We start from the raw sequence: 27,183 nt of genomic DNA, 5'->3' as shown, positions 1-27,183 counted from the left end.
GCGCAAGGAGATGGTGATACTTACGAGGGAGCGGAAACCCGCATCAAAGCCGAAGCCCATCAGAGAGCGATACTCTGATAGATTGCAACAGGAACCCTAAGCGACGGGCATGAACACCAAAGCGTGTTGAGGAAGAAGAAGAGAAGAAACAAATCGGAGCTGGAGAAAGAAAGATCTGTTTGCGGCGCATCGCGGGCCATCCCGTTGTTTTCTTCCTTTTGGCCTCTGCCTCATTCTCGTACGCTGTTTACGAGGACGATTATGACGTGTGGAGTCACCGTGCTGCGGAGATGCGAGAAGTTCCCGGCGCTGCTTGTGTTGGACTCGGAGCTGGCCCGCCATGGACAATTGTGAGCAGAATATAGACTGCGCGATCGCAGATCCGCATTGCATCGACTCGAGAGCTCTCTTGCTAAGCACAGCACGCTAAGGTGAAGCTCGAAGAAGCTCGTGAAGCCATATCACATGTGAACGCCAAGACTTTATAGAGTACCGCATCAAAACAAAAGAAGCAAAGTGGAACGATGGCAGCACGAACCACACACACAGGCAAAAAGATTGCTTCTTAATGCCCGATAAATCAGCAAAAGAAACTCTCGAAACAACACGAGTCCAGAAACCCTTTCCAAATCGTTATATTACTACAAGCCCGAGTTCTTACGAAGCGGCCAAATGGGCGGGTTTTCTTGATTGGATGGAGGGGAAACTTTGTGGAATGTATAGCTTCACTCTTCGACTGCGTTTGGAGGCTGGGAGAGGGATTATTTGAGGGCGAAGAGCGATTTGCATGTTGAAACTGCTGGACGGTTGCTGGAGTGTTCTTGTGCGCAGTGAGCCTGTGCAGCGTGCTATTTTGAACACGGAATAGGTAGCAGATCACTGCCAATGGGCGTACAGGTAAGTTGGCAGGACATGCTCAATAGGCGTACAGGTCAAAGGGCAGCACATGCCAGATAGGCGTACAAGTACGGTGACAGAACATGCTAATAAGCGTACATATAAGCAACGCAAACGTGCCGGAGCAGTGGCAATCCTTCTGGCAGCCAAAAGCACATTGTAACGCCAACTGTACCACCAATCTCATCCGAAGGCCGAGTCCGCATCTCTTGTACGGAGCCACATCGCGACACCGCTTGAGCCACCCCATCAATCAAATCCCAAAGTGCACCATCTCGTGGTGGTACGACTGGAGCATTTCTGTCACGGTCTGGTCAAAGTGTCAGCACACGTATACGTCCAAAAAGCGAGCAGCATGGCGGGCGTTGATGGAAGAGATTTGAAAGTGCACTCTGTGAAGAACGACAGTCTGACAACGTAATGCCGAGCTTGAGCATAGATCTACGTCGGTCATGGGCACGAAGGCCACAGCAAAGAATGTTATTCAAGTTCAGGGTATACTGACAGGCGTTGCTGGACAAATAACCACCGCAGTCCAACACGCGGGACATGCGAGATCAAAGGCGAACCTGTTTGCAGCCCGGCGAAAGCGGCGGAGAATACAGTCATATCTTGCCGTGTCTCGGGTGCCTGGCCTCAAGCCGCGAGCGGGTTGACATGGCGCTTGTGGAGGTTGATGAGTCCTTCGTGTCCTTGATCACGCATCGCTCGAGATTAGGCTAGACCAGTCGCATTGTGACATTACGTCCTGCTTCTTGTGAGTCGCGAGACAGGCAGCAGTATCGCATTTTATGTGCACCGGAGGATCGGTGAGCGTCGTCTCTTTGCCGTGTGCACCAACTCGGCGGACCAGCAGCAGCAGCATCTGTGCGCTTTGGTTTCCTCGTATACCTCTTCATGCCCTCGAGATTCGCCGTCGGGCATCATCGGCCATCTCTCCACATCTAGCGTGAGTCTGACGGTGATGTGAAGTTGAATCGAGCACAGATCCGCTGGTGGCGAGACCAAACGCCATGAGTGCGGCCCGCTCCGCTTGTCTCGGCTCTGACGCAGCGGCCGGATCCGGTGCCTTGTTCGAACTCCAAGGCCGTGCGGCATCGAGACTCATCTGAGAGTGCGAGAGAAATGTGTCGACACGTTCCCGGCGCCTGAAGTGTATGTTACGGTGCATGGGAGGCAGAGATCTGTCAGCTGATACGATTCGGACGAGACTGGCTGAGCTACTTGGCCAAGCAGGGCAGCGGCGACCAAGGCTTCGCTCGAGGGCTGTGCAGGCAGGCTTGGTTGGATGCTGCGGGCCAGACGAGTGTACCATGGCAAGCCTTTGAGGATCTCGAGTGTTAGGGGCATGGAAGCACTGGCAGTATTTGCACTCGAACACATGTATCACAGTGCATCGATAGCCTCATCCATTGTGCTTGTGTGCTATACAGTATTCATATATCTATTGCAAGAAAAGTCAACCGACGAAACCCTCTCTCTCACTGTCTCTCCACACATCGTCTCGTCTCGTCTCGCCACCAATTCGCCCCCAGACACGCAATTGGACCGCTGTTGCCTGCAACTACATCAGCCTCTTTGTTGCACTGCGGAGTCACACGCCGCGCCTGGCTCATACCCCATCCTCATACCTTGTACTCACACTCATCACAACCACTTCCAATTTACCTTACTCATCTCCTCTCTTTTACAACCACGGAATAAGCCACTCAAATCACTCACTCAACTCTGCGACGGCTAAGCGAGGAAGGAACCTGCCAACCACCGCCACCGCCTCCAAGGCATCCGGAGCCTGCCACGACCTCACCTTCTTCGCCACAAGAACCACCCTCGCCACGAAACACCTCACCTGTACGACTCACACCCACTCCATCATCTTGACTCTTCACCCAGCCTCGACGGCAATCTCGCGACCCAAGTCATACCACTCTCGACCCGTCCGAACAGTCAGAATGAACCTCTCCATGCTCAAGAACGAGTCCTCCGTCAGCCGCCCAGCCCAGTCCAAGTCTATCGTCGCTGCTATTGTCGAGGCCTCCAAGTGAACTACCACTTTGCGATCCACGACTCACCCACGCCGTCACACAACGAAAGAGACAGACGATACACACTACTTGGACCTGCTGGGCGAGCTTTGATTGAAGCTGCCATACCTCTACACCTCATACCTTTTACCACCACTCGTGTCGACATCACCCCTGGTCATATGTCTTCACGTGCATATTAATACTCTTCGTCTTTCAACATCGGAAGGCGTCCCGGAACAACAAAACTCGAACGGTTATTATCTACTGGAAACATCTACCATCCGACAGACAGCATGAACCTTACTCCAACCCGCGATGTCAGCCCAGACGGCTACAGATCATACGAGCCGTCCAGCGCTTCATCCGCGCCCTCATCCCAGGCCTCTGTCTTTTCGGATACCCTCTCCGCGCACAGTTCGATCGCATCATCAGTCTCGGATGACTTTCGAAGCATTCATGAAGATCCACAAGAGCGAGACAGGATACTTGCACAGACACAGCTTCGATTTGGTGGGCAGCTAGACGCAGTGCAGGAGTACCCAGCATCGCGCAAGCTGCCAAATCCAAACACAACATGTCCAACCTATGCAGACATCACATCTGTGCCTGCACCGCAGCGACAGAATCCTCGACGATGTTCATTGTCAAAGGGACAGAAACCTCCACCACTTGTACGGCAACGCGATCGCAAGATCAACTTCGTCGACAACCTCGTCGGTAAGCACAAAGACGGCACCATCTTTATTTTGACATGTTACTGAGACAACTTTCAAGACTCTGCCACTCAAATGGTTGAAGTCATCTGGCCTTTATCGAGTGTCCTTTGCAAGAGCGAAAGCGGTGAAAGAGCTGTGCTCCCACTGCGCACATACATTGAAGAGACTCTGCGCAGGTCACGCACGAGCTATTCGACTCTGCAAGTCGCTCTCTATTATCTGATCCTGATCAGACCTTACGTGCCCAAAGCCGATTTCACCATGGAGCTGTTCGCAGACTGCCCAGCTGATCGCGCTTTGATGTGCGGTCGACGCATGTTCCTCGCGGCACTCATCCTCGCCTCAAAGTATTTGCAAGATCGCAACTACTCTGCGAAAGCCTGGAGTAAAATGTCAGGCCTCAAAGTGTGCGAGATCAATGCGCACGAGCGCTGCTTCTTGAGCAAGGTCGGATGGAAATTGCATCTGCCCAAGCCTCTCTTCGAGAAGTGGCAAGACATTGTCCTGCGATACACACCAAACCCCTCATCACCGTCTGCGGGCGTCGGAACTTCGACGTGGCAGCGAATGGTGCCTCTACTCACGCCGGAGCTGGACAACATGCCGTCCATCGAAAGTGCTTTGATGGGCTGCCCGATCCAGCTTCCTTCTCGTGAGAGCTTATCCTCCACCCCGACTCCCACCATCGGATCCTTCAACAACGCTCGGCTGGAAAGCAGTGAATCTCCCGAGCATACACCAACTCCAAGAACAGCACTCCCACCACCTCGCTTCTTGGAACCCAAACCAGACCTCGCACCAAGAATGGGTCTTCTTCCAACTCCAAACTTGACGCCAGCATCGACTGCTTCCAACACTCCTGCTGCGAGTGGATACGAAAGGTCAATGTGCTCGGTCATGAGGATGGAAATGGCCAACTTCGAAACCCGCCATCCGCTTTGCCCGAGAGCTCCCGCCCTGATCCGACGACCGTCGATCGTGTCTGCCAGTTCATACAACTCCAGCCCGGAGTCAATGATGTCCGACCACTCGCGGTCTTCTCGATCATCCTCCATCTCTTCCATCTCCACCGTCTCGACGACTTCGTCCATGGCGCCGAATCGAGCTTGCTTGGCTCGACAGGCGACTTGCCGCAACGCCGGACTTCCACCACTCAGGCTGGTCAAGGAAGAGACTGAGGGCACTGTCTCTTGTCCCATCGTCATTGATGATACAGAGATGGGCGAATCTCCGGAGATGATCGACTTTTCTCAAAGCGAGAAAGTCCTCCACGCTCCTCATCGCCACAGCAGAGCCGCCAGACACCCACCGCAGACCTCATTGCCAGCCGTGGTGAAGAGCAACGGCATTGGCAACAGCCGGAAGCGAGGTCGTCCCAGTGGACATCGCCGCTCGGAACTTCAAGAAGAAGTGCGCTATTTGCTTGAGGAGTCGCTGGATGAGGACATGGACGTTGACGATGACGACTTGTTGTCAGAGGAGTCGCCTGCCGTCACGTATACCACCGCCATGCTGGCCAGGATTCCCATGCAGAAGAACGATGGCAAGAAGAGGACTTGCTGCTCGGCGCGTCCCATGTCGGTGTCGCCTGCGCCGTTGTATGGCGAGGTGGTGTGAGCATGAGAAGAGGTGACAGTGCGAGGCTGCGAAAGCGCGTGTATATTCTTTTATGTTATGTAGCGTGAACATAGTCGTAGAATCTGAAATCCAGATTGTTCGACATTCGCATCCGGCACGTCTTTGATTCCTGTTCATCGTGTACATATGTACAAAAGGTCTGGTCAAGTCTCAGTCGCGCTTGAAGGATCACATGGTAGTCTCGCTGCGACGGTTTCGAGAACGTCCACGACTGTTTGGCATCAACACAATGCCATCGCGAGCACTTCTGGCAGGCATTTGGGTATCTTCTCTCATTCTACTCATCCAATTCCCAAGCTTCATCGCCCTCGTTCCTCACCCACCCTTTCAAGACCATCTCCTTGACGTCCTTTTTCACCCTCGCCCGTCCCTCCAACACCTTGCATCCCTTCATCTCCGCATAAGTCCTCTTCTTCCTCAACGCCTCGGTCAAGAGCGGTATCCCAGCTAGCATCGCGACCTCCAGCACCGACTTCCATGCCATCCTCCGAGATACGCAACTCGCGGCTTTCGGATCGAGTTGTTTCCGTCCCTGCAGCACGCCGTTGATCAAGATCTCTTGTCGTCGGGGTGTATACATCGCCGACAGGTTACTCGACATTCGCGGGCCACCTCGCGCAGCAGTCGCGGGACTTCGTCTCGAGAACTCAAATTCCCGCTTCGTAGTCTTCACCTCAAACGGTCGAAACGCAAATCCTCCACCCTGTTTCCAGCGTGCTTGTACATCCTCCTGCCCGAGCTCTTTCATCCTCCCCTCCCTACCGAATGCTCGTTCCACTGCTGTCTGGACGTATTGACTTTCCGGTAAGATCAGAGTGTCGAGGTACACGCTGCCCGGGTCGAGCAGCAGCGAAGAGGGACCGGAGAGGAGGCCGGTGCATTGTTTGAGAGCGAGTTTGTCGGAGCAGGATTTCGAGAGGGTGGGTGGTGCGTCGGGGCGGGAGGGTTTGCGGCGGACGAGACCTAGGCGGTCGAAGTGGCCGCGGCCTAGCAAGCCTGAGATGGGCGTGATAGGACTGGTGGCTGCTGGGTTGGGAGAGGAGTTGGTGGAGGGAGTGCTCATGGCAGACCAAGGTGTCGCATCTTCTTGCTCGGCCATGGTGAGTTCCATGCTCGCGTCGCCGCAGGGGGTTTCGGAGCAGTACATGTGGATCTTGACATCGGGACGGAAGGTGAAGGGCGGTGTGTGGCGTTGTGCATGTCCTCCATCCTGTTCAGTGTACCGTGTCTCATCCTGCTCTTTTGAAGATGTGCTCTGATCCAAAGCCTGCTCTTGCCTTGTCCATTCCACCCACTTACTCTTGCTCTCGCGCCCTTGTCTGACCAGCTCCGCGCATTCGTCAATCAGAAACCGGTTGAACGCCCTCAAAGCGAGGACTTCAGCATGCCAGTCATGCAGCACATTGCCCTTTACGAAGGGCAGTTTCGAATGAGGCAGGCATTTCATGCCCGTTGCTAAGGCGGCGCAGAGGAGGTGCGGAGGAGGGCCATGATCTTCGCTGCGATGAGCTACGGGTCAGCATGTCGATGCGGAGGTTTGGAGGGTTGGTTGTGGTTGTGGATGTTTTGAGCTCACCTCGACTGAGCACGATGCCGGCTAGAGGCACCCACTCGCTTTGTCCATTGGCGAGTACTCGAGGTTTGTACTTTTGTGGGAGGGCGGCGAAGGTGTCGAGGACGCAGGCTGCTACTTCATCTGGTTCCGTAAAGGGCATTGGTGAGGTAAGGTGAAAGGTTGTGTAAAGCTCGGTGTGCATGTATGCGAAATGTACGGTAGCTCGTCAAGGAACTTCAGCTTCCAAGTTGCTTGCACAACACCAATGGCGTACTTCCTAGCTCTAGATCATTGCACCGCAGCCGGCCACGCCAACGACAAGTACAGGACCTGGACCGGGTAGATGAGGTGACCATAAGCGTGCATGTACGCTGGTCTTTACGGTCACAACTCGGAACATGGTGCCTTAGCGGGCGACTCACCTAGCTCTGGCGTGTACAGGAGCGAAGCAGGTCTTGTGTCTGGCCTGAGTCGGTCCACAACCAACTACCAGATGCAAAACTGTCCCAATGCCGTACCAGTGCCAGTATACGCGAAGACCCAACTTCGAAAATCGCACGATGGGCATAAGAAGAATGTACATGACCGCCGAGGCGACAAGACGTGGAGAGAACGACACATGGTGGGAAAGTATGATCACAAAGGAAAAATTCATTTCGTTTCATTGCTGTGCTCACTGCTAAGCTTGATACTGGCCTGTGGCCGCAGCGCCTCAACAATCTCTCTCGGGCATCTGAAACAGGAGTACAAGTTTCAGAATCTATTTCTTGGCGCCAGCTTTGACTGCTGCCTTGGTCACTGAGGAAGAAGTCAGTACGTGCGCGCGTGGACGATCGGAAAAAAAATACTCACCCTTGCCACCGGTGTTTGCGGATTTGGCGACGGACTTGATCACTAAATAAAAGTCAGCAAATGATTCAAGTTGTATGAGCGTGGAAGAAGGACTTACCACCGACGGCGACGGTTTGACGCATGTCGCGCACGGCGAAGCGGCCGAGAGGTGCTGAGGGAGGAAGTCAGTCAAGAGCCAGGACAGTCGAAGCAGGAACACTTACGGTACTCAGTGAAGGCCTCAACACACATAGGCTTGGACGGAATCATCTTGACGATGGCGGCGTCACCAGACTTGATGAACTTGGGCTGGTCCTCGATGGACTTGCCGGTACGGCGATCGATCTTCTCGAGGAGCTCAGAGAACTTGCAGGCGATGTGGGCGGTGTGGCAGTCCAGAACTGGGGCGTATCCAGCACCGACCTGACCGGGGTGGTTGAGGACGATGACCTGGGCGTTGAAGGAGTCACAACCCTTTGGCGGGTCGTTCTTGGAGTCACCGGCGACGTTGCCACGACGAATCTCCTTGACGGAGACGTTCTTGACGTTGAATCCGACGTTGTCACCTGGAGCACCCTCGACGAGCTGCTCGTGGTGCATCTCGACGGACTTGACTTCAGTGGTGACACCAGCGGGGGCGAAGGTGACGACCATGCCGGCCTTGATGATACCGGTCTCGACACGGCCGACGGGAACTGTTCCGATACCACCAATCTTGTACACATCCTGGAGGGGAAGGCGGAGAGGCTTGTCGGAAGGACGAGCGGGCTGGTCGATGGCATCGATGGCCTCGAGTAGGGTCTTGCCGGTGGTCTTGGTCTTGGTCTCCTTCTCCCATCCCTTGTACCAGGGGCAGTTGGAGGAAACGTCGATCATGTTGTCGCCGTTGAATCCGGAGATTGGCACGAAGGGGACGGTCTTGGGGTTGTAGCCGACCTTCTTGATGAAGTTGGCAGTCTCCTTGATGATCTCACCAAAGCGAGCCTCGGACCACTTGGTGGTGTCCATCTTGTTGATGGCGACGATGAGCTGCTTCACACCGAGGGTGTAGGCGAGGAGAGCGTGCTCACGAGTCTGGCCATCCTTGGAGATACCAGCCTCGAACTCACCAGTACCGGCGGCAATGATGAGAATGGCGCAATCGGCCTGGGAAGTACCAGTGATCATGTTCTTGATGAAATCACGGTGACCAGGGGCGTCGATAACTGTTACGTAGTACTTGGGGGTCTCGAACTTCCAGAGTGCGATATCAATGGTGATACCACGCTCACGCTCGGCCTTGAGCTTGTCGAGCACCCAGGCATACTTGAAGGAGCCCTTGCCAAGCTCGGCGGCTTCCTGGAGTGGTTGTCAGCGGCCATATCATTACTTGCATGCGACATGAGTGTATGAATGGGAATGTGGTGGCGTGGTATTCTGCTGCGACGGCAGGAGCGATGGGTGGTGAGGCCTGAGGATGGAAGGCGGAGACCAGAAGCGGTCAAGCGCCAAAAATCTCAAACCCCACCAAAGTATTGCCCCTCCGCCCACCACAAGAGGGGTGACGAGGCGATAAATTTTTCGTTGTGATGTCGGCGCAGTGATGCCAGGAATGAGTGCTCACCTTCTCGAACTTCTCGATGGTACGCTTGTCGATTCCACCGCACTTGTAGATCAAGTCTGTGAATTGTGTGAGCATGAATGTCGCTCATCGGTCGCAAAATGTGGGAGGAGGCGCTTACGTCCGGTGGTGGTCGACTTGCCGGAGTCGACGTGGCCGATAACGACGACGTTGATATGAGTCTTCTCCTTACTGTATCCACTGTCAGCTGCTTGTTGTCTTCTCTTGCGATGCCAACTCGACGCGCGCGAGAGGCTTGAGAACGGTCAACGTACCCCATGATGGCGGTTGTGTGTTGGTTCGAGTTTTGGAAGTGGTAGAGTGCAAGGAATTGAGTTCTGTTCATGCGCCGTCAGTATACGTGGTCTGGATGATCGATATAGTGGACGGAAGGTGTCTTACCACAGGTTTGATGCAATTGATCAAGGTATGTGGACAAAGAGCGGAAATTTTGAGGTGACGGAGGGCGAGAAGGGTTTTGTACTGTGGACTGGCGACAATGCCAAGGCGCTTGGTCAGTGCGTCACAGAAGATCCCTGCTTGACGACGGCGGGGTGATTGAGAAAATATCGTTGCTGGTGGGTTGGTTGGGTGAGAAAGCTTATGGCGGGACCTTTGAGCTTTTGTTCCGTTGGTGGCGAATGCCACAACACTTCAATCGGCATGTGGTTGTTCATTATGGCCTTCATATTCAATGCTCTATTCACTCGATCGATCAGATGTGTTTAAATTCGTTGTGTTGTGTCAGGATGAAACGCTCTGGAAGCTCTCCCCGCCGCAGATGCTGACAGTGGATCACTTCCAACGTCTTGCATGTGTACGGTCGACATTGGGTCTACAATCACTGTTCCAATCGTTCGAATGATCATATGCTCAAGAAATTGTCGCGTTGTGGCCTTCCGGAAGCTGGCATCAGCACAGATGTTGGGCTTCACATGAGTCACAGCTCGCTTGCATTGCTGAGTCGATGCGCTGGCAGTGCGGTTCAGTACCGTCGCTCTCATCGGCATATTGCTTTGAACATTGCATGCGGAATAATCTCGGTTGCTACGTCGTTCTGTGTAAGCCAGTCATAGGCTCGAGCACATTGATCAGAGCTGGGTTCTCGTCGAGCTAGCAGCGTGTGGGTCTGTGAAACATGGCAACGCATGTGTCTATGCGAGCGGTGAACGAACAGAGAGCAGTCTTGAAATACAGAAATGAGAGAGTAAACACCAGTCGTAAGAGCGATGGAGATTCGACGCCCTGAACGAAATGCTTCCGCATCTCTGTCTGTTTGTGATTGCCTTGTCTGGGATTGGTCGTCCAGTACCTCATAGCATTCATCGTTGTCTTCGCCCTCGGACCTCGATGATTGATCTGAGCTAAGCATTGCTTTCGACTATTTGTCTGAGCTCAGTCGTTCCTGCTTCGAGCTCCATTTATCGCCAGGCATTTCGATCAGCTGAAAGGGCATGGGACGCTTTCATGTCATGTCTTGGCCAGTCCATGATCAGACTCAACGCCGCAATTTCGCCTGATCCGATATGTCGAGCGGAAAGATACGCTTGCCCTTTCTTCTGCGTCTTGTTGCGATCGTATACTAACCAGATGATTGCCAGCAGAGCCAAAGTCGAGCACAGAGTCTGGGCGTGAAAGGTGCAGCACTGTTGTTTTTCAAAATCTCCATAGCCTGACTCTCAACCACCTTCCCTCTCCATTCGTCTCTTTTCTTTCGCTTCCTTTTTCACCCGCAGATCTTCGGCCATCTTCCGCTGAATCTTCAACTCTAGGCTGTGGTCGTCGGACATGAGCTTGAGCTCTCGCTCAATCTGCTCGTTTTTCTCCTTTGCCCTTCTCCGTGCTTCTAATCTCTCCCTCAGCAGTTCCATGCTTGCGTCAATCTCCTTGGCCACAGCCTTGCGCAGACGCTCCTTCGATCTCGCATTGGTATTGTTGGAAAGGAAGTCCTCGGGGAAAGTGTCCATCTCCGGGTCAAGTCCCGGTCCGCCTTCGAGATAGCCACCAGGATGGGTCAGCTTCACGCCGGCAATCGGACTCGCAAAGATGCGGCGGGGATCATCGAGTGACAGTGGAAGCTCGTCTTCATTGATGGTAGGTAGACTCTGCCATGAAACAGCATCGGCGCGTACAGAGACGCCATCCACGGGCTGTTCGTTGCTGTCCTCGGGAATCACACGAATGCCATCCTGCTGTACATCAGACTCGAGGACGAGTTGCATCAAGGAGTCTTCGAAGTCCTGGCTGTATTTGAGGTCGTGCGGGACGTAAGAAGCGAATGCTCCAGTTGGCTGCACCTCTTGGGGCGGTGTAGGTCCGCCGGCGACAACGCTCATCTTGAAATCTGTCGAGCAATCTATACAGCCCACATGAGGTTTGTGGGGAGCATTGGATCTTACTTTCCGGATCTAAGAATGGCGCATCGAAGCTTCACGGGGCCGGAGCCAGTTCCGCTATCGCGTCACTCTCGTGCTTGCTTCACGACACACCTCCTACCGCAACTCATCTCGACCGTCTGGTCATGCGACAACTGGATTTCCTCACTATCGCCACCACTAAATACTGTCATTCGAAGCAGCGACTCATCAATGAACGGCCATTAGCTCCTCTCCAAGGTGGCCGTCTTACCCTGGTCGGTCGACGCCCACAGTGATACCTCCTCACCACCGCCGCGATGGCCTCCTCTGGCACAGCACTCTCACACGCGCCCGTCGACGCCGACTTTCGCTCTATCAGTCGTCAGCCGCCATCGGATCCGGACATCCAGGCGACCCTGTCCGACTTCCTGACATACACGGAGCACTTTCCTTCACACCTCACCCGCGCCCTCGCCCTCATTCAAGACCAGCGCACAAAAGCCGAGCGCATGGTTCGAGCTGTTCACGAGGATACCACAGCATACAGCATTCTACCAACCATCAAGCAGAACCGTCCCGATCCCGTGCAGCTGCGCAGAGATATCAGTCATGCGCTCGAAGAGGCCGAAGCCGCGTGTCGCATGTCGGTCGCGGAGGCCGTCCGTCTGGACGAGGAGTGCAAGCGAGAGGCACGGCGCTTGGATATTGTTACCGAGAAGTTGAAGGCTCAACCCAAACCTCCTTCGAGAGATCCCACTCCCGAGCAGCAGGCCTTGACATCCCCAAATCTGAAGCGAGAGCGAGGCATGAGCACAAGAGGAGAAGACACAAAGCCGGAGAAGAATCTGAAACGATCACAGGACAAGGCTGCGGCGAAATTGCGTAGTCGCAAGGTGATGGTGCCAGGCGAAGTCATTCCGCCTCCGGATCCCAATGCACCCGTGGAGACTTTGTCGGATTGGACATCTCCACGTGCTTCACCACCTCTTCTCGATGTACCTCCTACGGCGGACAAAGGGAAGACATCGCAGACTCCTCGACCGCGGTCTCGCACGCCAAAGCTGCCCAAAGTGACTGTGGAGGGCGAAGACAAGAAGATGAAGCCGCGTGGACCACGCGCACCTGGCCAACCAGGAACCAATGCCCACTCCGCAGTCGCAGGAATTAGCACATCAAACGCGATCCTTGCTCTTCACGAGCCACCACCGGACGCCGCAAAGGGAAGCAAATGGCTCCCATGGATGAAGTTGACAGAATGGGAGATGGCAAAGCTTAGAAAGCGGATGAAGAAGAATGCAATCTGGGTGCCGTCGCAGACCATGGTCCGTCGAGAGCTTAAGAATCTAGGCCGCGGAAACACTGGAAAAGAGGCTGCACGGGCACGAGCGCAGGAAACTGGAGACCGGTTCGTCGATGAACCCAACGAAGCGGACCCAACTAAGGTTATTATTAGCGGCGAGGAGACAGACCAGATGAATGCCATGCTTGGCCCGCAGATATACGCCGAAGACGAAGACGCCGACGCCGAACTGATTAATCGAGGTATGAGGCTCAATGAGGCAAAGAAGCTGAAAAGGCAGCGTCTTCTGGAAGAAGCGGCTCTGCAAGCACAGCTGGCGCGTGAACAAGGTGTTGAAGCGGCAGAGGATAAAACTTCCAACGCATCTCCGGAGCAGAAGAAGCGCAAGCGCGAGACCACGCCAGCCGCAAACCAAGACACACTGACCAAAACAGGTCCAGTGATCAAGAAATTGAAGGTTTCCGCTCCTCCAAGTGCCGGGCAGATGACATTGAAAGTACCTCTAGCTCCGGCAGGTGTCTCATCGTCGCCCAAAGCATCCAACAGCCGCAGTCGCCGCGCCGCCACTCCTCCCGCAACCCGCGGACCGACCATCAAGCTGAAGATGGGCAAAGCAGTCTCTGAAGAACCACCTAACAGGCGCGCCGGTCTTCGCCGCAACAGCAATGCCAGTCTGCCCAGTACAAGTATGTCGTCAACAAACGCAGCCACCTCGCCCACCAGCACAGCTCCTGCGGCGGCGACAACCAAGAGCGGTCGCCGCAGCCGCCGCCCGGTGCCGGGAGTCATCACTAGCAACGACGACGAAAGCGCCAAGGTTGGCGTCTCCAAGCGCAAGGCAGCACCGAATCGCAAACGCAACAGCGGAGCGAACACACTGAAGAAAGACTCCGCCGCTCCTCTTGATGCGCAAGTGCCCGCCATGGAAGCCCTACCCGAGGAATACGTGGATCCGGACGAGCCACGGTACTGTATTTGTGGAGATGTCAGTTGGGGAACGATGATTGGCTGCGACAACGAGGAGAGTTGCGAGAAGGAATGGTTCCATCTGGAATGTGTGAATTTCAGCGAGATGCCGCCGAGGCGTATGAAGTGGTATTGTCCCGATTGCAGGAAGAAACTGAAAGTTGGGAATAAGGACACCGGGCTGGTGGAGAAGGGATGAGGAAATCGAGGAGAGGAGAACGGGATTGTGTTGATGTGGCCGGGAAAACTGACACCGGTGGCATCGACAGGCTGGAAACAATTACGGAGTGCAAAGGTATTTTGTGTGTGACGCAGAGAAGGGAGCAGGCCAAGAGCGAGTTGCTCTGGAGGACTGCGGCGCGATGGAAGCAGGACATGTACAGTAGTGGGTAGATCGAAACTCGATGCACACTCGCGTACGGATGGCTGTTGCTTCATCTACCGGTTCAAGTCATGTTCGGAGTCACAATCACACGCTTGAGAGGCACAGATCGGTTGCATGCAGGATCTTCATGGCGTGAATGTGCTGTCTGACAATTACAACGACTGTGTTCTCATTTCGAACTTCTCTGAACGCTAGGAAATGCGCCGTACACTCCTTTCATCCACAATCCAATCAACTTCCTTCATGAGGTGATCTATGCCAGCTCCCAATATATTCGTGCAGGTAACAACGGCTCGTACACGTCCATCCAACCAGGCAGTCTCTTCCGTCAGACGTTCGCTTGCTGTTTTCAAGTTCGCCATGGACTGCCGAAGTTCTTCGAACCGAGACGTTGCTGATCTTTGCTGTCGAACAATGTCCGTTGGAAGCTGGAAAACGTCGACGCCGAACTGAGTGGAGTCGCCTGCTGCTGCATCATCTGCGGGATCATTTTTGTCGCTGGGCAAGAGGTACATCTTCAACACCAAGAAACAGTACCACCACCCCCGTGCAAGCGTACCCACAGGTTTCGTGGCGCCGACCCAACGCAACAGATCGTGGAAACCAGTCCGGTAGAAGTCGAGGACTATAGCCAGAACAGCTCCGACAAGTCGGCCGAGTTCCACCAAATTGCGCAAGAGTGGTCGCACACGTTCTGGTAGGAGCCAGGGACCATACGGAATCGAGTTCGGAGGTGCTCCTTGTGTGTCTTGGTTGTACTTGAAGGCGATTATGAAGATGAAGGTCCAGAACATAAATCTCCAGAACACAAATGTGAGGACAAACATGTTGATCGATGGTACCGGTTCGGCTGCTGATCGTGTTCGTCAAGCGGCTGAGAACTGTGGTTGGCTGTGAACGACCGACCAGTGGACAGAGAATGTGAGGCTATTGGGATTCGCCGATGATCAAGACACTGGAGGCGTGTCCGGAGGAGTGACGGTCACCTCTGGAATGGTGGTCGCTTTACCGCTCTTGCTATCCGACGATGGTGGATTCGAGGTCTCACGCTCAATTCGTCGCTGCTCGCTCGTCTCTACAACTTGCTCGCTTCTCTCCGTGGCCTGTCGACTTGTCTCCGGAGCCTGCTCGCCCTCCTCGGCGTCAGGGCGTCGTTGTCCGCCGAAGTTGGCAATGCGAGCTTGTCGTATGACGTCCAACTCCGTGGGCTGAACGTGCGGTGGAACCGCGCTGCTCTTCCTACGTCTGCTCGTATACTGCGGCAGGGTCGAGAACCTTCGTGGTTTGAAAGCAGCGACAGACTTGCGCCTCTCGGTGTAGGCGTTGTGGACCGAGTACGAGAGTCGGCGGGCAAACGGTACGGCGCTCTGATGTACGATCGCGGAGTCGTCACAGCAGCCGCCACAGAGACCGAAAAGCCAGGAAACGAGCTTGAAGATTTGGTGGATTGGCCAGAAGATGATCACACCGAGACCGTTGCAGCAGCACTCGACGCTGCGTTGGAAGGCGTGAAGCGTACTGGCGGCTGCGTTTCTGAGGACTTTGAAGACCATGGCCTGATTCTGGGTCTAGTCGCACGAGTGTCGCGAACTTATTTCCGATGACTGGATTGTCCTGTCTGTGGTTGTATCGTCGGTGGCTGTATCGTTGGTGGCCGTATCGTCGGTGGATGTCTCGTTGGTGGTTGTCTCGTTGGCGTTGGAGGTCGTTCCGTCGGTGGTAGTCTCGATGGAATTTAACTCGATAGCAGTGATAGCACCTCCAGCCCTCCGTGCCTGGCGTTCTGCCGTGGGAGATGGTCCGAGTCCACGAAGAAGACTGCAGCAGACGAGTATACCGAAGAGTGGAACGATGATCATGAACCTGAAATGGCTGGTATCAGCGATAGTGCTGGCGAGCATCTTCGCCGCTGGTGACTTACAAGAAAACAAATGCGGTTTTCCCGTCGTAATCCATAAATTGTGAACCAGCTAGGTTGTGTGTAGCGATAGTGACTCGACGATTGCTCTATCGATTGGAGTGATGGTGGGAATGCGTAGCGGTATCTTGAAGTAAGCGATGTCGGTGGTGGAATGTTGGATGAATGTGTCGAGGTAGGTAGCAGAGCGAGACAGGGTCGAGATACTGATACAGCTGAGGGTCGAGATACTGATACAGCTGGACAAGGCTAGGGTGCCTTCTCGACTACTCATCGCTCTTCCTGCTGAGGTTGCTTTGAGGAGGCAGGATGTGAGCCGGGTCGGGAAGAACGGTGCTTCTTTGATCTTGCCTGTGTGAGGACGGACCATGCCTGCCACGTCGTCCCTGCCCTCGTGGTGGTCCTGCCTCCCTCCTCTGCCGTGCTCGCAACTCCCGTTCTGCGATCTCAGGCGCCATTGCCTGCCTCAGAAATGCTGGAAATCCACCAGCCGTAGAGCTATCAATGACGGCCTGTCAACAGAGTGGTCAGTTCTTGTTAGATAAATCGCGACTCGATTCTGTGCTTACTGCGATCAACATAGCTCTCAAGGTGTACGCAGCATCATTACCAGCATTGTGAAGAGATTGAGAATCAAGCCCAACCGCCTTACACAGCCGACCGAGTCCAATACCGCTCTTCTTCCCTCCCAGTCTCGCCGTATCGAATCTACTCACAACATTTGGAGCGGACGGTAGGGAGAAGCCAAGATTCTGAAGATACGGAACTTCATTCTTCAGACCATGCCCAACGAGGACGATATTTCGTGGCGTCTCCGTGGCGTTCGGAACGATCCTGCCGGCCGACGCTGGATACTGGAACACTCGGAGCACAGTGGCGCTCGCATCGGCTTTCTGCACCCAAGTGCTGGTGCCGAAGGAGAAGAGATCCGGGCAGCCCTTGACGAATTTCTTGTTGACGAGATGGCCGTACTCTCTGATGCGGAAATGCTCTGATTGGATGGAGGAGAACCACGCCGATGCATCGGACCCCGGTGGAATCTATGTCAGATGAGTGTATGTCGTTGCGGGTGTTCATGATAGAGTGGCTCACATCTACGATTGATCTCGTGTCCAGGATCGATATCCCGACTTCTGTGGTCTTGGCCTGGTCGAACTCAAAGGCTTCGCAGTCGATGCATACGAACACGACATCCCTGAGCTCCTCCTTGACGCTTCCCGAGGCGCTGAGTCGGAGCATGTTTCGCAAAGTCTTGAGTTCCAAAAGAGCGGAGCCCGCTGCTGTGTCCTCAGGGGCCATCTTCGGTAGTACTTCAGGTTCAGAGATCAGATAGGATCATTGTGGAAGCATCGCACTATGATGGAGGATCACTAACATTTGTCTCTCGCTGCTTGCAAACACTGGGCCAACCACGAGGAGGATGTTCGTCTGAACGGCACGCGAGGCACGCGAAAGGACGACGTCACGACTGAGCGTGGCGAGCCATGATGCTGAATGACATTGAAGGCGCGACGAACGTATTCAGCACATCGCATCAGTTGAGAGTACTCCCGAATGGATGTGTCTTCGGCTTTCCAACAGCGTTGATGAAAGAAGTGTAAGACAGAGCGAAGCAGATGGTGCGAGGAAGAGTGAAGTCGACGGAGATTTGACTGCAAATACACGTGGGATTGCAAAGTGGTGGGAATGGATACATATCACAACAGCATTCGTTCGATGATTTGTGGGCATTTTGGAAGGCGCTAGCGATTCGAGGACCCGGATGTAGCGGTACTGTACTCCCTATCTTGTCGTCGTATGACGTTAGGCTGCACAACCGAACTCCTCCTACACGAACGGCTTGAAAGCTGGATATCCCTGGTCTTTGCACTTCTGCAGCTCCGCATTGTATCCTCCCATGCCTCCGAAGTAGAATCTCAGAGTACGCTTCTTCCCTACTGGAGTCAGTTTGACATCGGCAGAACACGTCGAATGATGCATACCTGGAATATTGGCTCCGAAAATCCAATTCTCCGTTGCCTTCCAGAACAGACTGTTGGCCGCCAGACCTTCGCACAAGTCCGCCCACCACTTCTCGCCTTCTTTGGTCGCTTCGACGACTTTGGTGGATCCTTTCTCGGACCGTGCGATTGTATCCGTGGCGAAGTCGACTTCGGCTTCAATGGCTGGGAGATTGTTGTCAACATGCAACTTTCGTGCGAATTTGAAAGGGACACTCACCTGGAGGCTGGTTGGTGAATGGCCCTTTTGGTCCGTTGATCATGAACAAGTCTGGAAGTCGAGGTCAATCTCATTTTTAGAAGGGCTGGGCAGATGCAGACTCACTTGGAAACTCAGGGATGCAAACACCCAGCACGCTTGTCGGGCCAGTCTCGTCCCACATCTCCTTCAAAGAGACATTATCTCGGCCGTGGATTGCCATGCGCGAATAGTTGCCTGGGAGAGGTCAGAGCTCATATTACAGGGAACTTGATCTCGCTTACCCTCAACAGCGTCGAATCCGGTCGCCTGATAGTGAGAGGTGGAGAGTCAGCAGAATGTCGCATGACTTCAATAATTGAGCCATCAGCCAGAGCAAGCGACAAACTCACCAAGATCAGAACATCAAGCTCATAGAACTTGCCATCCGAAGTCCGAATCCCATTGGCCTCGATCCGCTCTATCGGTGTCTCCTTCAGATCCACAATATCGACATGATCCCGATTGAATTGCTCGAAGTACTTCTCACCGTTAGAAGCATTGCCATCACAAAGTGGGCGTCGAGCGTAGACGTCCCTTGGCTTAAGCTTCCTCGCCTTCTCTGGATCCTTGACGGTCTCGTCAATCTTCTTGCGGATGAATGCACAGGCGCCTTCGTTCGCTTCTGCGTCGAATGTGATGTCGTTGAAAGTGCCGAACATGAAGCGGAACCCGTTGCCTTTGTCCCAATTCTCTTGAAAGGTGCGTTCGCGCTCCTCGGGGCTTACGTCGTGGTATGAGATCTTACCTGCGAGAGATGGTTAACGAGAATGGTCTATTTGTTGAAAGCCCGAGTAACACCCACTCTCCTCGAAACCAAATGCAGTGACGGAGTTGTGGACTTGCTTCCAGATGTCGTCGTAGTTATCGTTGACCCACTTGCGGTATTCTGGCGTCACCTTCGCATCTCCTGACGGAACACTGTACTGTGGGTGGCGTTGGAAGCAAGTCAAGCTTTTGACCTTCCTGGCGATCTCTGTGATGACCTGTTCGGACTCCCTTAGTTTTCGGCCAACTCTGAGCAGCGACGTTTCTCGACGCACCTGCACGCCGGTGGAGCCTGAACCGATCACTGCTACTTTCTTGCCTTCAAGCGGAAAGTCCTTCGGATACTTTGCAGTATGATGGAGCTGATTTTGTTAGCGGCCACATTGACTACCACTCATTTTGAACAAACTAACATCGCCTCTGAAGTCGTGAATACCCGGAATGTCCGGATAGTTCTGCTTGGAAAGTAGACCCAGACTGGTGATCAAGTACCTTGCACTGATCGTCTTCTCTCCGCCATAATCACCCTCTTGCGTTTCAATCTCCCATCTTCCGGTGGAGTCATTCCACTTTGCACCTTTCATGGCCGTGTTGAAACGCATGTCCTTCCGCAGGTCATGTTTGTCGACAGTGTGGTTCAGATACGCAAGTACTTCCGGCTGCTTGACGTAGTGCTCTGGCCAAGGATACTCCTGAAGGTCCTCCTTGTCCCAGGAGAAGCGATAGACATAGCTCTCGGTGTCACTCATCGCGCCAGGATAGAGATTCCAGAACCATGTTCCGCCTGGTCCACCGGCTTGGTCAATTACCAGGCATTTCAATTTCAAGTCATCGCGGAGGCGTTTCAGTTGGTAGATGCCGCCGAACCCAGCGCCTACAATAACTGCGTCGAAGGATTCTTGAGACATATTGATGCGCAGAAAAGGTGATCAGAGATTGGTGGAGGGAAGCGAAATGTGACTTGAGAATACGAAAGGATGTAGATGTTTCCCTTGATACGACCGCGTCAGCAGAGCACATCCATGATACTGACGGAGAATGAGACCCAGCAGCAATGCCGCCCTCGGGTAAGAGGAGAACGAGGTGCGGAGCTGCTAGAGCTCCGCATCAGAGTGCCGTGACTGATAACTGAGAGGCGGGTACGCGGCGGCCAACGAAAGTGAGACCCCAAGCATCTTGTTCTTCTCAACATTGTGACATGCTCGTCACTCCAGGAGACCACCTGGCTCCATGCCGACGATGAGAGCATTCCCGTCATTTGTTGGAGAGGGGCGGAGTGATGAGTGAAAGGGTATGCGGGGCGCCCGGTGGCTGTAGAGCTGGAGCTCCGCATTGAGGATCCGAGATGCACATCGGGACACCGTGGCCGCTGGAGAGAGCGCCGGCATCGATATGATCCAGATCACAGTGTTAAAAGGATGTCTTGTCAAGTGATTGATTAAAGGAACTAACTACCAACAGAGAGTAAGATACCCTAATATACACTATTTGGAGCTAGCTAGCTATTGCTAGCCACCGTATTTTAACACTCCCCCTCGTTAGCTGTTCTATGCTGGCCTCGTTAAACCCTTAGTAAGGGAAGAGTACTAGCGTTATAATTAAGTATAGTTCTTACTAAGGTATTCTATCTTAACAAATAATTCCTAGCGCGGTTCCTTTAGGTCTTCTTCTTTAAAAGGCTTGTCTTTAATCTAGCTTATCTTGTAAACCTATCTTATAGTATAGCCGATGTAGTAGTTCTCGTCGACTTTAATAGAAGTGTCTAAATACTACTTGTATTCTATAGTATCTAAGATAAAGTCGTCGTAAATGTTCCCTATAAAGACCTTCTTAATATGCTAGCGCTTAACAATTAGCTTGTACTATTTAACGATCGATCCGTAAAGGTCCTTAAGCTTAATAGTTTAGTGTCGCTCTAGCAATAGGCTAGAATCGCAGTCGTAGATAAACAGGTATTTCCTATAAGCTGTAGGTCTACCGACGATTATAAAGGCCTAGAGGTACTATAGAAAATCCTTCTAGTACGGGTTATTAACCTAGTTTACTTGTGGACTTTTAACGATAGCAATCTAGGTCTTAGCCGTATGTTCGTTGTCTTCGCTACTTCGAGTCTTAGGAGCCTTTAAGAAGGTAGAGAAGATGTCAGTATCTATAACGTCGTCGTATGCGGACGCCTAGTTAACTCGTTCCTAGTTAGTAACGCAACAGAGGGTCTTAGGATAAATGTATAGCCTAAGGATGCTATATTTCTTAATAGTCTAAGTGTCGAAAGCCTTAAGCATGTCGTTTATCTCCTTGCAGTCTTAGAGTTTCTCGGTAGTAGTAAAGTAGTCTCGGTAGACCGACTCTAAAGTGCTCTTGCTTAGAACGCTAAGATCGACGCCTCTAAGGTCTTCCGGAAGGAGTGGACGTCTTTTTTCGATTCTTTAACGAAGGACTCGGCCGGCGGCGGTAGTTAGGAAGTCGGCTGTATTAGACAGTAGAGGTAACTAGTCTAAATTAATCCTTATTAAAGTAGGGCGGCTAAATTCGTTCTCTATAAGCTCGAATCCAGACTCGGTTCTATATATGTAGTTTCGGTAGAAGTCTTCTATAGCTAATATCGGCAGGTCTTAGAATCGGATATTTAAGAAAGGAAGCAGGTTTAGTCCTAAAGTTAGAAAAATCCTTATACTTTATCGCTAAGGTTAGCGCCGAGAGTTACATAACTACGAAACTTAGGCAGGGATTTAACGGCGACGGCGATATCTCGACTAGACTCCGGTAAAAGTATCTTTAAACTTCCGTATACTATAGGCGTGTATACTCTGTGCGTCCTCGATGCTTAAGAAAATAGGCCTTAACAGTAGTTATGTTGCTGTCGTAGTCTTAGCGCGAGGTCTAGCGGCGATCTGCCTATTAGTAGCTTACTCCCCCTCGTTGTTAGACTCCTTAGTCCGGTTCTTCTTTTAATTAGTTATAGACTGTAGCTACCGGGGAGTTTTAACGTAGGAGGGGAGTGCTAGTCCGAGCGCCCTTCTAAACGTATAGAACTGTTTGTTAGCGAGAGGTTTAGTTAGGCTATTAGCGATTATCTTCTCGGTTTTAACCTAGTGCAGCTCGATGTCCCCTTCTTGCACTCGTTCGCGGATAAAATGCGTATTAACGCTAAAGTGCTTTGACCGCGAGTAAAAGGTAGGGTTCTTAGCGAGCGCTATTGCACCTTAGTTATCGTAGTAGATAATCGTTGCTTACGGTCTACGATTTCCTTCGGGAAGGAGTTAATCGAGGAGCGTCTTTAGCTAGATAGCTTCTTTCGCCGCCTGTGTTTGTCCTATATATTCTGCTTTAACCGTTAACAACGCTACTCTCGTCTGTTGTTTTAACAACTAAGAGATAGCTCCGCTACCTAGGCTGAACACCTAGCCGGACGTAGAGCGGCGTATCTCGGGATCTTACGCCTAGTCGGAGTTAGTGTAGCCGCTAAGGTCCTTTAAGTCTCCTTAGAACACTAGTTCGAAATCGACTATAGCTCTTAAGTAGCACATAATTCTCTTAACGAGCTTCTAATGTTCTTCCGTAGGGTTAGCGCAGAATCGGCTAACAACAGATACAGAGAATGCGATGTCTAGTCGTATGCCTAGCATAGCGTACATTAATAATCTAACAGCAGACTAATACTTCTTGCGAAGTTCGTCTAGGGCGATATATCCTTCTTTTGCTAGCTCGATTTTAGACGCTAAGTCTATTAGTATTATATAGATCTTCTCTTCCTATACACCGTACTATTAAAGGAATTTCTCGACGTAGGCTCTTTAGCTAAGGAAAATCTTCTAGTTAACGCGGTCGCGGCGAACAGTTATCCTAAGGTAATATGCATAAAGGCCGAGGTCGGACATTTTAAAACGCTCCGACAGCTAGTTCTTAATTTCTTAAATCTCCGGTTTCTTCGGCCTAACGATAAGCAGATCGTTAACGTAGATAGCGATAAAAGTGTACCCTCGGAAGAACACGCTAATGTCGGCAACGAGGGGCTTAAATCCGATCTCGTTAAGGTAGGAGGTTAGGATGTTATACTAGGTACGAGGCGACTATTTAAGGCCGTAGAGCGCGCGATTAAGCAGGCAAATGTTATCGCTTCCTTCTTCGAATTTATAGGGTTGTTCGACGTACACGGTTTCTTATATAAGTCCGTAGAGGAAAGCGGTTTTAACATCTATCTGTTCGATTTCTAGGTCGAGTACGGCGGCGATAGCGAACAGGGCCTTATAGCTTATCGGTTTTACAACTAAGGCAAAAGTCTCGGTGTAGTCGGAGCCTTCTTCCTAGGCGTAGCCTTTAATAACCTAGCGTGCCTTATATTTAAGTATCTCGCCGTTTAGTCCCCTTTTTAGTTTAAAGACCTATCTGCTAAGCAAGACCTTCTTACCGTTTCTTAAAACTTCCGCTCGTTTCTTTAATCTCTATGTCTTGTTCTTCTAAAGTGATTTTACTTCTTCTAATATAGCGCCCTTCTATTCGGTCTACATTGTATTAGCCTTTGCTTAGCGGACAGTTCGTAGTTCGGACGGTTCCGTTGCAGTAGCGGCGGTAGCGATAAAAGAGAACATTAGAAGAGCCTGTATTTCGGGGAACTCGGAGAGTGTTTTAGCGAGCGGATTGCTTTAAGCGTTTAATATAACAAAGAGGTTATCTCGGTAACTTGTAAGGTAACTTTCGGTTTCCGCGTCTTGTTTAGCGATTAGCGCGTAGTCGGTTTCCGGAAATAACGAGTTCGGCCTTCGCTAGCGTTTCTCTCTGTATCCGTCTAGGATAGTCTCGTCTTAAGGGCGTTCGTTAGGTAGAGGCGTTAGTGTTCGAGGAGGCGGCGTTAGCGTTCGGGGAGGCGGCGTTAGCGTTCGAGGAGGCGGTAGAGGCGTTAGTGAGCGAGAAGGACTAACGATTTCGATGTCGGAGTTACTACTTAACGATTTACTATCTAATTCTCCCCCTAAAGCGTTACGCCGTAAATCCTTTGCCGAACGGCGACTCGGACTAAGGAGTCTAACGTTGCGCCTTTTAGACGGGGGTTCGTCTTCGCCGTTGCTGTCGCTACTATCGGATTCCTCGCGGATGTGTTTTCTATGTTCTTTAAAGATTACGTTGTACACCTAGCGTAGTTCTTTCTAGTTTAGACAGATAACAAGGTATTGCTTGTTTCCCTTAAATCCGAGTAGTTTGCTAATGTTAGCGCGATAAACATACCCGGGGCGTTTGTCTTTTGGCTCCTTCTTTAGGACATAGGCCTTTAAGCCGATCTTACGAATGTTTAAGATGTTAGGGCGTTCGCCCGTCTATGCTTCGTGCGTAGTAATATCGAGTCGGCTGTTCGGGCACCGGTTGCGTAGATAGGCTATTACTTCGACAACGGCGGGCTACTATTTCAGCTCGAGTTTGCCGGCGTATAGCGTAGGCTCTAGTTTCTCGAGGATGATTTTGTTAACAACTTCGGCAACCCTATTTAATTAACTTTGCTCGGTACTTATAAATTCGAGTTTAATTCCTCGATTATAGCAGAGATTTTTGAAGTCGTTTGTAATAAATTTACTGCCTTAGTTAAGGCGAATCCGCCGGCATTTGAACATAGGCGTTTTATAATAGTCGAGGTAGTAGCGTACGAGGTCGACAACGTTACGGACATGCTTGTATACTAAGTAGTTAGTATTTGTTGTACTGTCGTCTACGATTATAAGCTAGAAGCGAGAACCGTCGTATCCTCGAGTCTCCTTTAGGCCGTATTTTAAGTCTATATAGAGAAGGTCGAGCTTTTGTTTTCCGCGTTTAATATGCCCTTAGTAAGGTTTTGCGTAGAAACGACCTATAACGCACGCTTCGCAGATGCATTAGCTATCGAGAGTGTAAGCGTCTATGCCGTCTACTATCTTCTTTAGCCTACGGACGTTTTGTTTACCTAGGTGACCGAGGCGTTCGTACTAGAGTAAGGCCTATCCGTCCTCGACTTCGTATACGGCTATACAAAGGTCGTCCTATAGCGTTAGCATCGTGTCGAGAATAAGCAGTCCTTCCTCGAATTAGGTTCGGAAAGCTTTATTTCCCTTTACAAACGAGAGACTAGTAGTTAAGGGTATAACCTAGTTAAATTAAGACTAGATTTAGTTAAGGGAGAGCAGGTTAACACCGGCATTCGGGGAATACTTTACATTTGTAATGTTTAATTTGTAAAGCTTTCTATCGATGCGAGCCGGAATTTAAATAGTGCTAATGCCGATAGGATTAACGGAGTTGCCGCTAATACCGCGAGAGGTATGTCTATAGATTTCCTTAAAAGAGGTAAAGACATCGCGGCGGCCGATTAGGTAAGAAGAGGCGCCGGAGTCGATAATCCACGTGTCGAAGAGGCTCCTTCCTTTGTAGAAAGTTATTATTTCTCCGGAGCGAGAGGCGACGTTAAAGGCGCTATCGTCCGAGATAGCTACGTATTGTACTATTTTCTTCTTTGTTTCGGAAGAGAAGAATGTTATCTCGTCGTCGTCGCTAACCTTTCGCTTCTTTAACTCTTGTTCTTTCTACTATTTAGGCGCCTTGCTCGGGTTAAGAGAAAAGCACTTACCGCGGTAAGGGCGTTTGCAGTGCTTACACTTCTCCCGAGGCTAATATAGTTATGCCTTTAGCCTTCGTCCGGCGAATATATGCGATTTAGAAGATGCCTTCTAAATGTAATAGAAACGCTCTGTGTTAGCGATAGCATCTATAAGAGTAACTTGCACTATAACTCCCCTAGTTGTCTTCGGGAGTATGTTGTGCGTCTGTATAAAGGTCGTTTGCTACAAGTCGAACTCGGAGGAAAGGCCGGTAATAAACTTTATTACGGCGAAGCATTCGTCTTACGTAACCTTCGAGTAGATCTAGGTAAAGCGGTTCTAAAGGCGTCTTACCTTAGAACCGTAGGCGTTTACTCCTTCGGATTGGATAGTAAGTTAATTCTATTCCTCGATTAGAGTCTTAAATTCGCCGTCTCCGGAAAGAGAGTAGTTCTTCTCGAGGATCTCTAGCGCGTCGAGTAGTATAGTACATTCCTTAATAAGGTCTTTTACGTTATAGCAGCATTTATCTTTAATAACTCCGAGCGCTCTTTCTTGCTTGTCTCTGAATTCGCGCACGTACTTCGTCTAATCGGCAGGGTCGTAGTAAAGTTCGCCTTCTAGGTTAATAGGATCCTTTGTTTTAATTATAGCCGAGAAGCCGTGCGTTGCGAGTTAATTTCGAATCTTGTCGCTCTAGACCTCCTAGTCCTTCTAGGTCTCGAGGACTAGGACTAATAGGGTTACTACTTTCTCGGAAGACATAGTCGCACGAGTAGAAGAGACTTTAGAGGTGTTAATTGTCTTCTAAGTATTTTCCGGTTCTCGTAGATTAGCAGATCGTATCCGGGACAGGGCGGATCTAAAGATGCTCGTAAAAAGCAAAGGTGTTATTCTTGTTCGCGGTATTAGTTAACCCAGAGAAGTAACGGCGGTAGTGTTAATAGCACGAGTCCAAATAGTTCTTGAAGGTGTAGAGATAGAGGATTAGGGATATCGAGCGCGACTACTCGTAGTAACAGAGAGCGAGATTGCCTATTTTTCTTCCGTTTTTAAGGTAGTTCTAGTTCGTAGTCGCTTTCGAAGGTAAAAGGAATCGGTGCGACAGTGCGAGAATCGAGTCGACGGATGTCCTTATTCTTGGTCTCGATAGTCTTAAAAAGGTATAGGAAAGAGGCTCTTAAGAGGCGTCGTTCGATAATAGACTTCTTAAGGAGAGTGCGACTCCTAAGGAGGTAACGATAGGTTCGAGGGGTTTCGGAGGTTTAGAAGGTATCGAAGAAGGATACAAGTTAACTATAGTATCTTCTCTTTTTCGAGTAAGTACTCTCGATACTTGTATTCTCTTAACTATCTATCGTTAGCGTAATATCTCGAAAAGAAGGAGGTTGGTAATTAAGGTATCTAGTAGTTTAGCGTAAAGAAGT

At 51.4% G+C, this 27,183-nt stretch overlaps 7 protein-coding genes across 7 annotated transcripts; 2 read left to right on the top strand and 5 right to left on the bottom strand.

Annotated features, from left to right (window-relative positions):
* Positions 1 to 2,606: 2,606 nt before the first annotated feature.
* Positions 2,607 to 5,093, top strand: MYCGRDRAFT_109215 (uncharacterized protein; the record flags this gene model as incomplete). Its single annotated transcript, XM_003853283.1, has 2 exons — positions 2,607 to 3,641; positions 3,699 to 5,093. Coding segments are annotated over 2 exons (1,818 nt in total), but the record flags the coding sequence as incomplete, so codon positions are not given.
* A 462-nt stretch (positions 5,094 to 5,555) lies between these two features.
* MYCGRDRAFT_71372 (uncharacterized protein) lies at positions 5,556 to 6,993 on the bottom strand (the record flags this gene model as incomplete). Its single annotated transcript, XM_003853029.1, has 4 exons — positions 5,556 to 6,055; positions 6,140 to 6,533; positions 6,603 to 6,772; positions 6,855 to 6,993. The coding sequence occupies 4 exons, from the start codon at positions 6,991 to 6,993 to the stop codon at positions 5,556 to 5,558; spliced, it is 1,203 nt and encodes a 400-aa protein (XP_003853077.1).
* A 600-nt stretch (positions 6,994 to 7,593) lies between these two features.
* MYCGRDRAFT_92705 (uncharacterized protein) lies at positions 7,594 to 9,544 on the bottom strand (the record flags this gene model as incomplete). Its single annotated transcript, XM_003853028.1, has 7 exons — positions 7,594 to 7,631; positions 7,686 to 7,727; positions 7,783 to 7,836; positions 7,889 to 9,002; positions 9,268 to 9,323; positions 9,386 to 9,456; positions 9,540 to 9,544. 7 exons carry the CDS (start codon positions 9,542 to 9,544, stop codon positions 7,594 to 7,596), a joined length of 1,380 nt encoding a protein of 459 aa, XP_003853076.1.
* A 1,399-nt stretch (positions 9,545 to 10,943) lies between these two features.
* Positions 10,944 to 11,623, bottom strand: MYCGRDRAFT_109211 (uncharacterized protein; the record flags this gene model as incomplete). The annotated part of the gene is made up of 1 exon (XM_003853027.1): positions 10,944 to 11,623. The coding sequence occupies one exon, from the start codon at positions 11,598 to 11,600 to the stop codon at positions 10,944 to 10,946; it is 657 nt and encodes a 218-aa protein (XP_003853075.1).
* A 158-nt stretch (positions 11,624 to 11,781) lies between these two features.
* MYCGRDRAFT_71363 (uncharacterized protein) lies at positions 11,782 to 14,086 on the top strand (the record flags this gene model as incomplete). Its single annotated transcript, XM_003853284.1, has 2 exons — positions 11,782 to 12,616; positions 12,683 to 14,086. The coding sequence occupies 2 exons, from the start codon at positions 11,939 to 11,941 to the stop codon at positions 14,084 to 14,086; spliced, it is 2,082 nt and encodes a 693-aa protein (XP_003853332.1).
* Positions 14,087 to 14,379: 293 nt separating this feature from the next.
* On the bottom strand, positions 14,380 to 14,836 carry MYCGRDRAFT_104241 (uncharacterized protein; the record flags this gene model as incomplete). Its single annotated transcript, XM_003853026.1, has 1 exon — positions 14,380 to 14,836. One exon carries the CDS (start codon positions 14,785 to 14,787, stop codon positions 14,464 to 14,466), a length of 324 nt encoding a protein of 107 aa, XP_003853074.1.
* Positions 14,837 to 18,017: 3,181 nt separating this feature from the next.
* MYCGRDRAFT_71361 (uncharacterized protein) lies at positions 18,018 to 20,205 on the bottom strand (the record flags this gene model as incomplete). The annotated part of the gene is made up of 9 exons (XM_003853025.1): positions 18,018 to 18,127; positions 18,173 to 18,355; positions 18,411 to 18,461; positions 18,516 to 18,626; positions 18,674 to 18,698; positions 18,782 to 19,176; positions 19,234 to 19,414; positions 19,472 to 19,558; positions 19,610 to 20,205. 9 exons carry the CDS (start codon positions 20,102 to 20,104, stop codon positions 18,018 to 18,020), a joined length of 1,638 nt encoding a protein of 545 aa, XP_003853073.1.
* Positions 20,206 to 27,183: the final 6,978 nt, after the last annotated feature.

The sequence above is a fragment of the Zymoseptoria tritici genome, chromosome 4 (assembly GCF_000219625.1).
Source record: "Zymoseptoria tritici IPO323 chromosome 4, whole genome shotgun sequence".
In the NCBI taxonomy this organism is placed as follows: domain Eukaryota; kingdom Fungi; phylum Ascomycota; class Dothideomycetes; order Mycosphaerellales; family Mycosphaerellaceae; genus Zymoseptoria; species Zymoseptoria tritici.
Note: the sequence above shows the minus strand (reverse complement) of the source record. Positions and strands in the feature narration are given on the sequence as shown.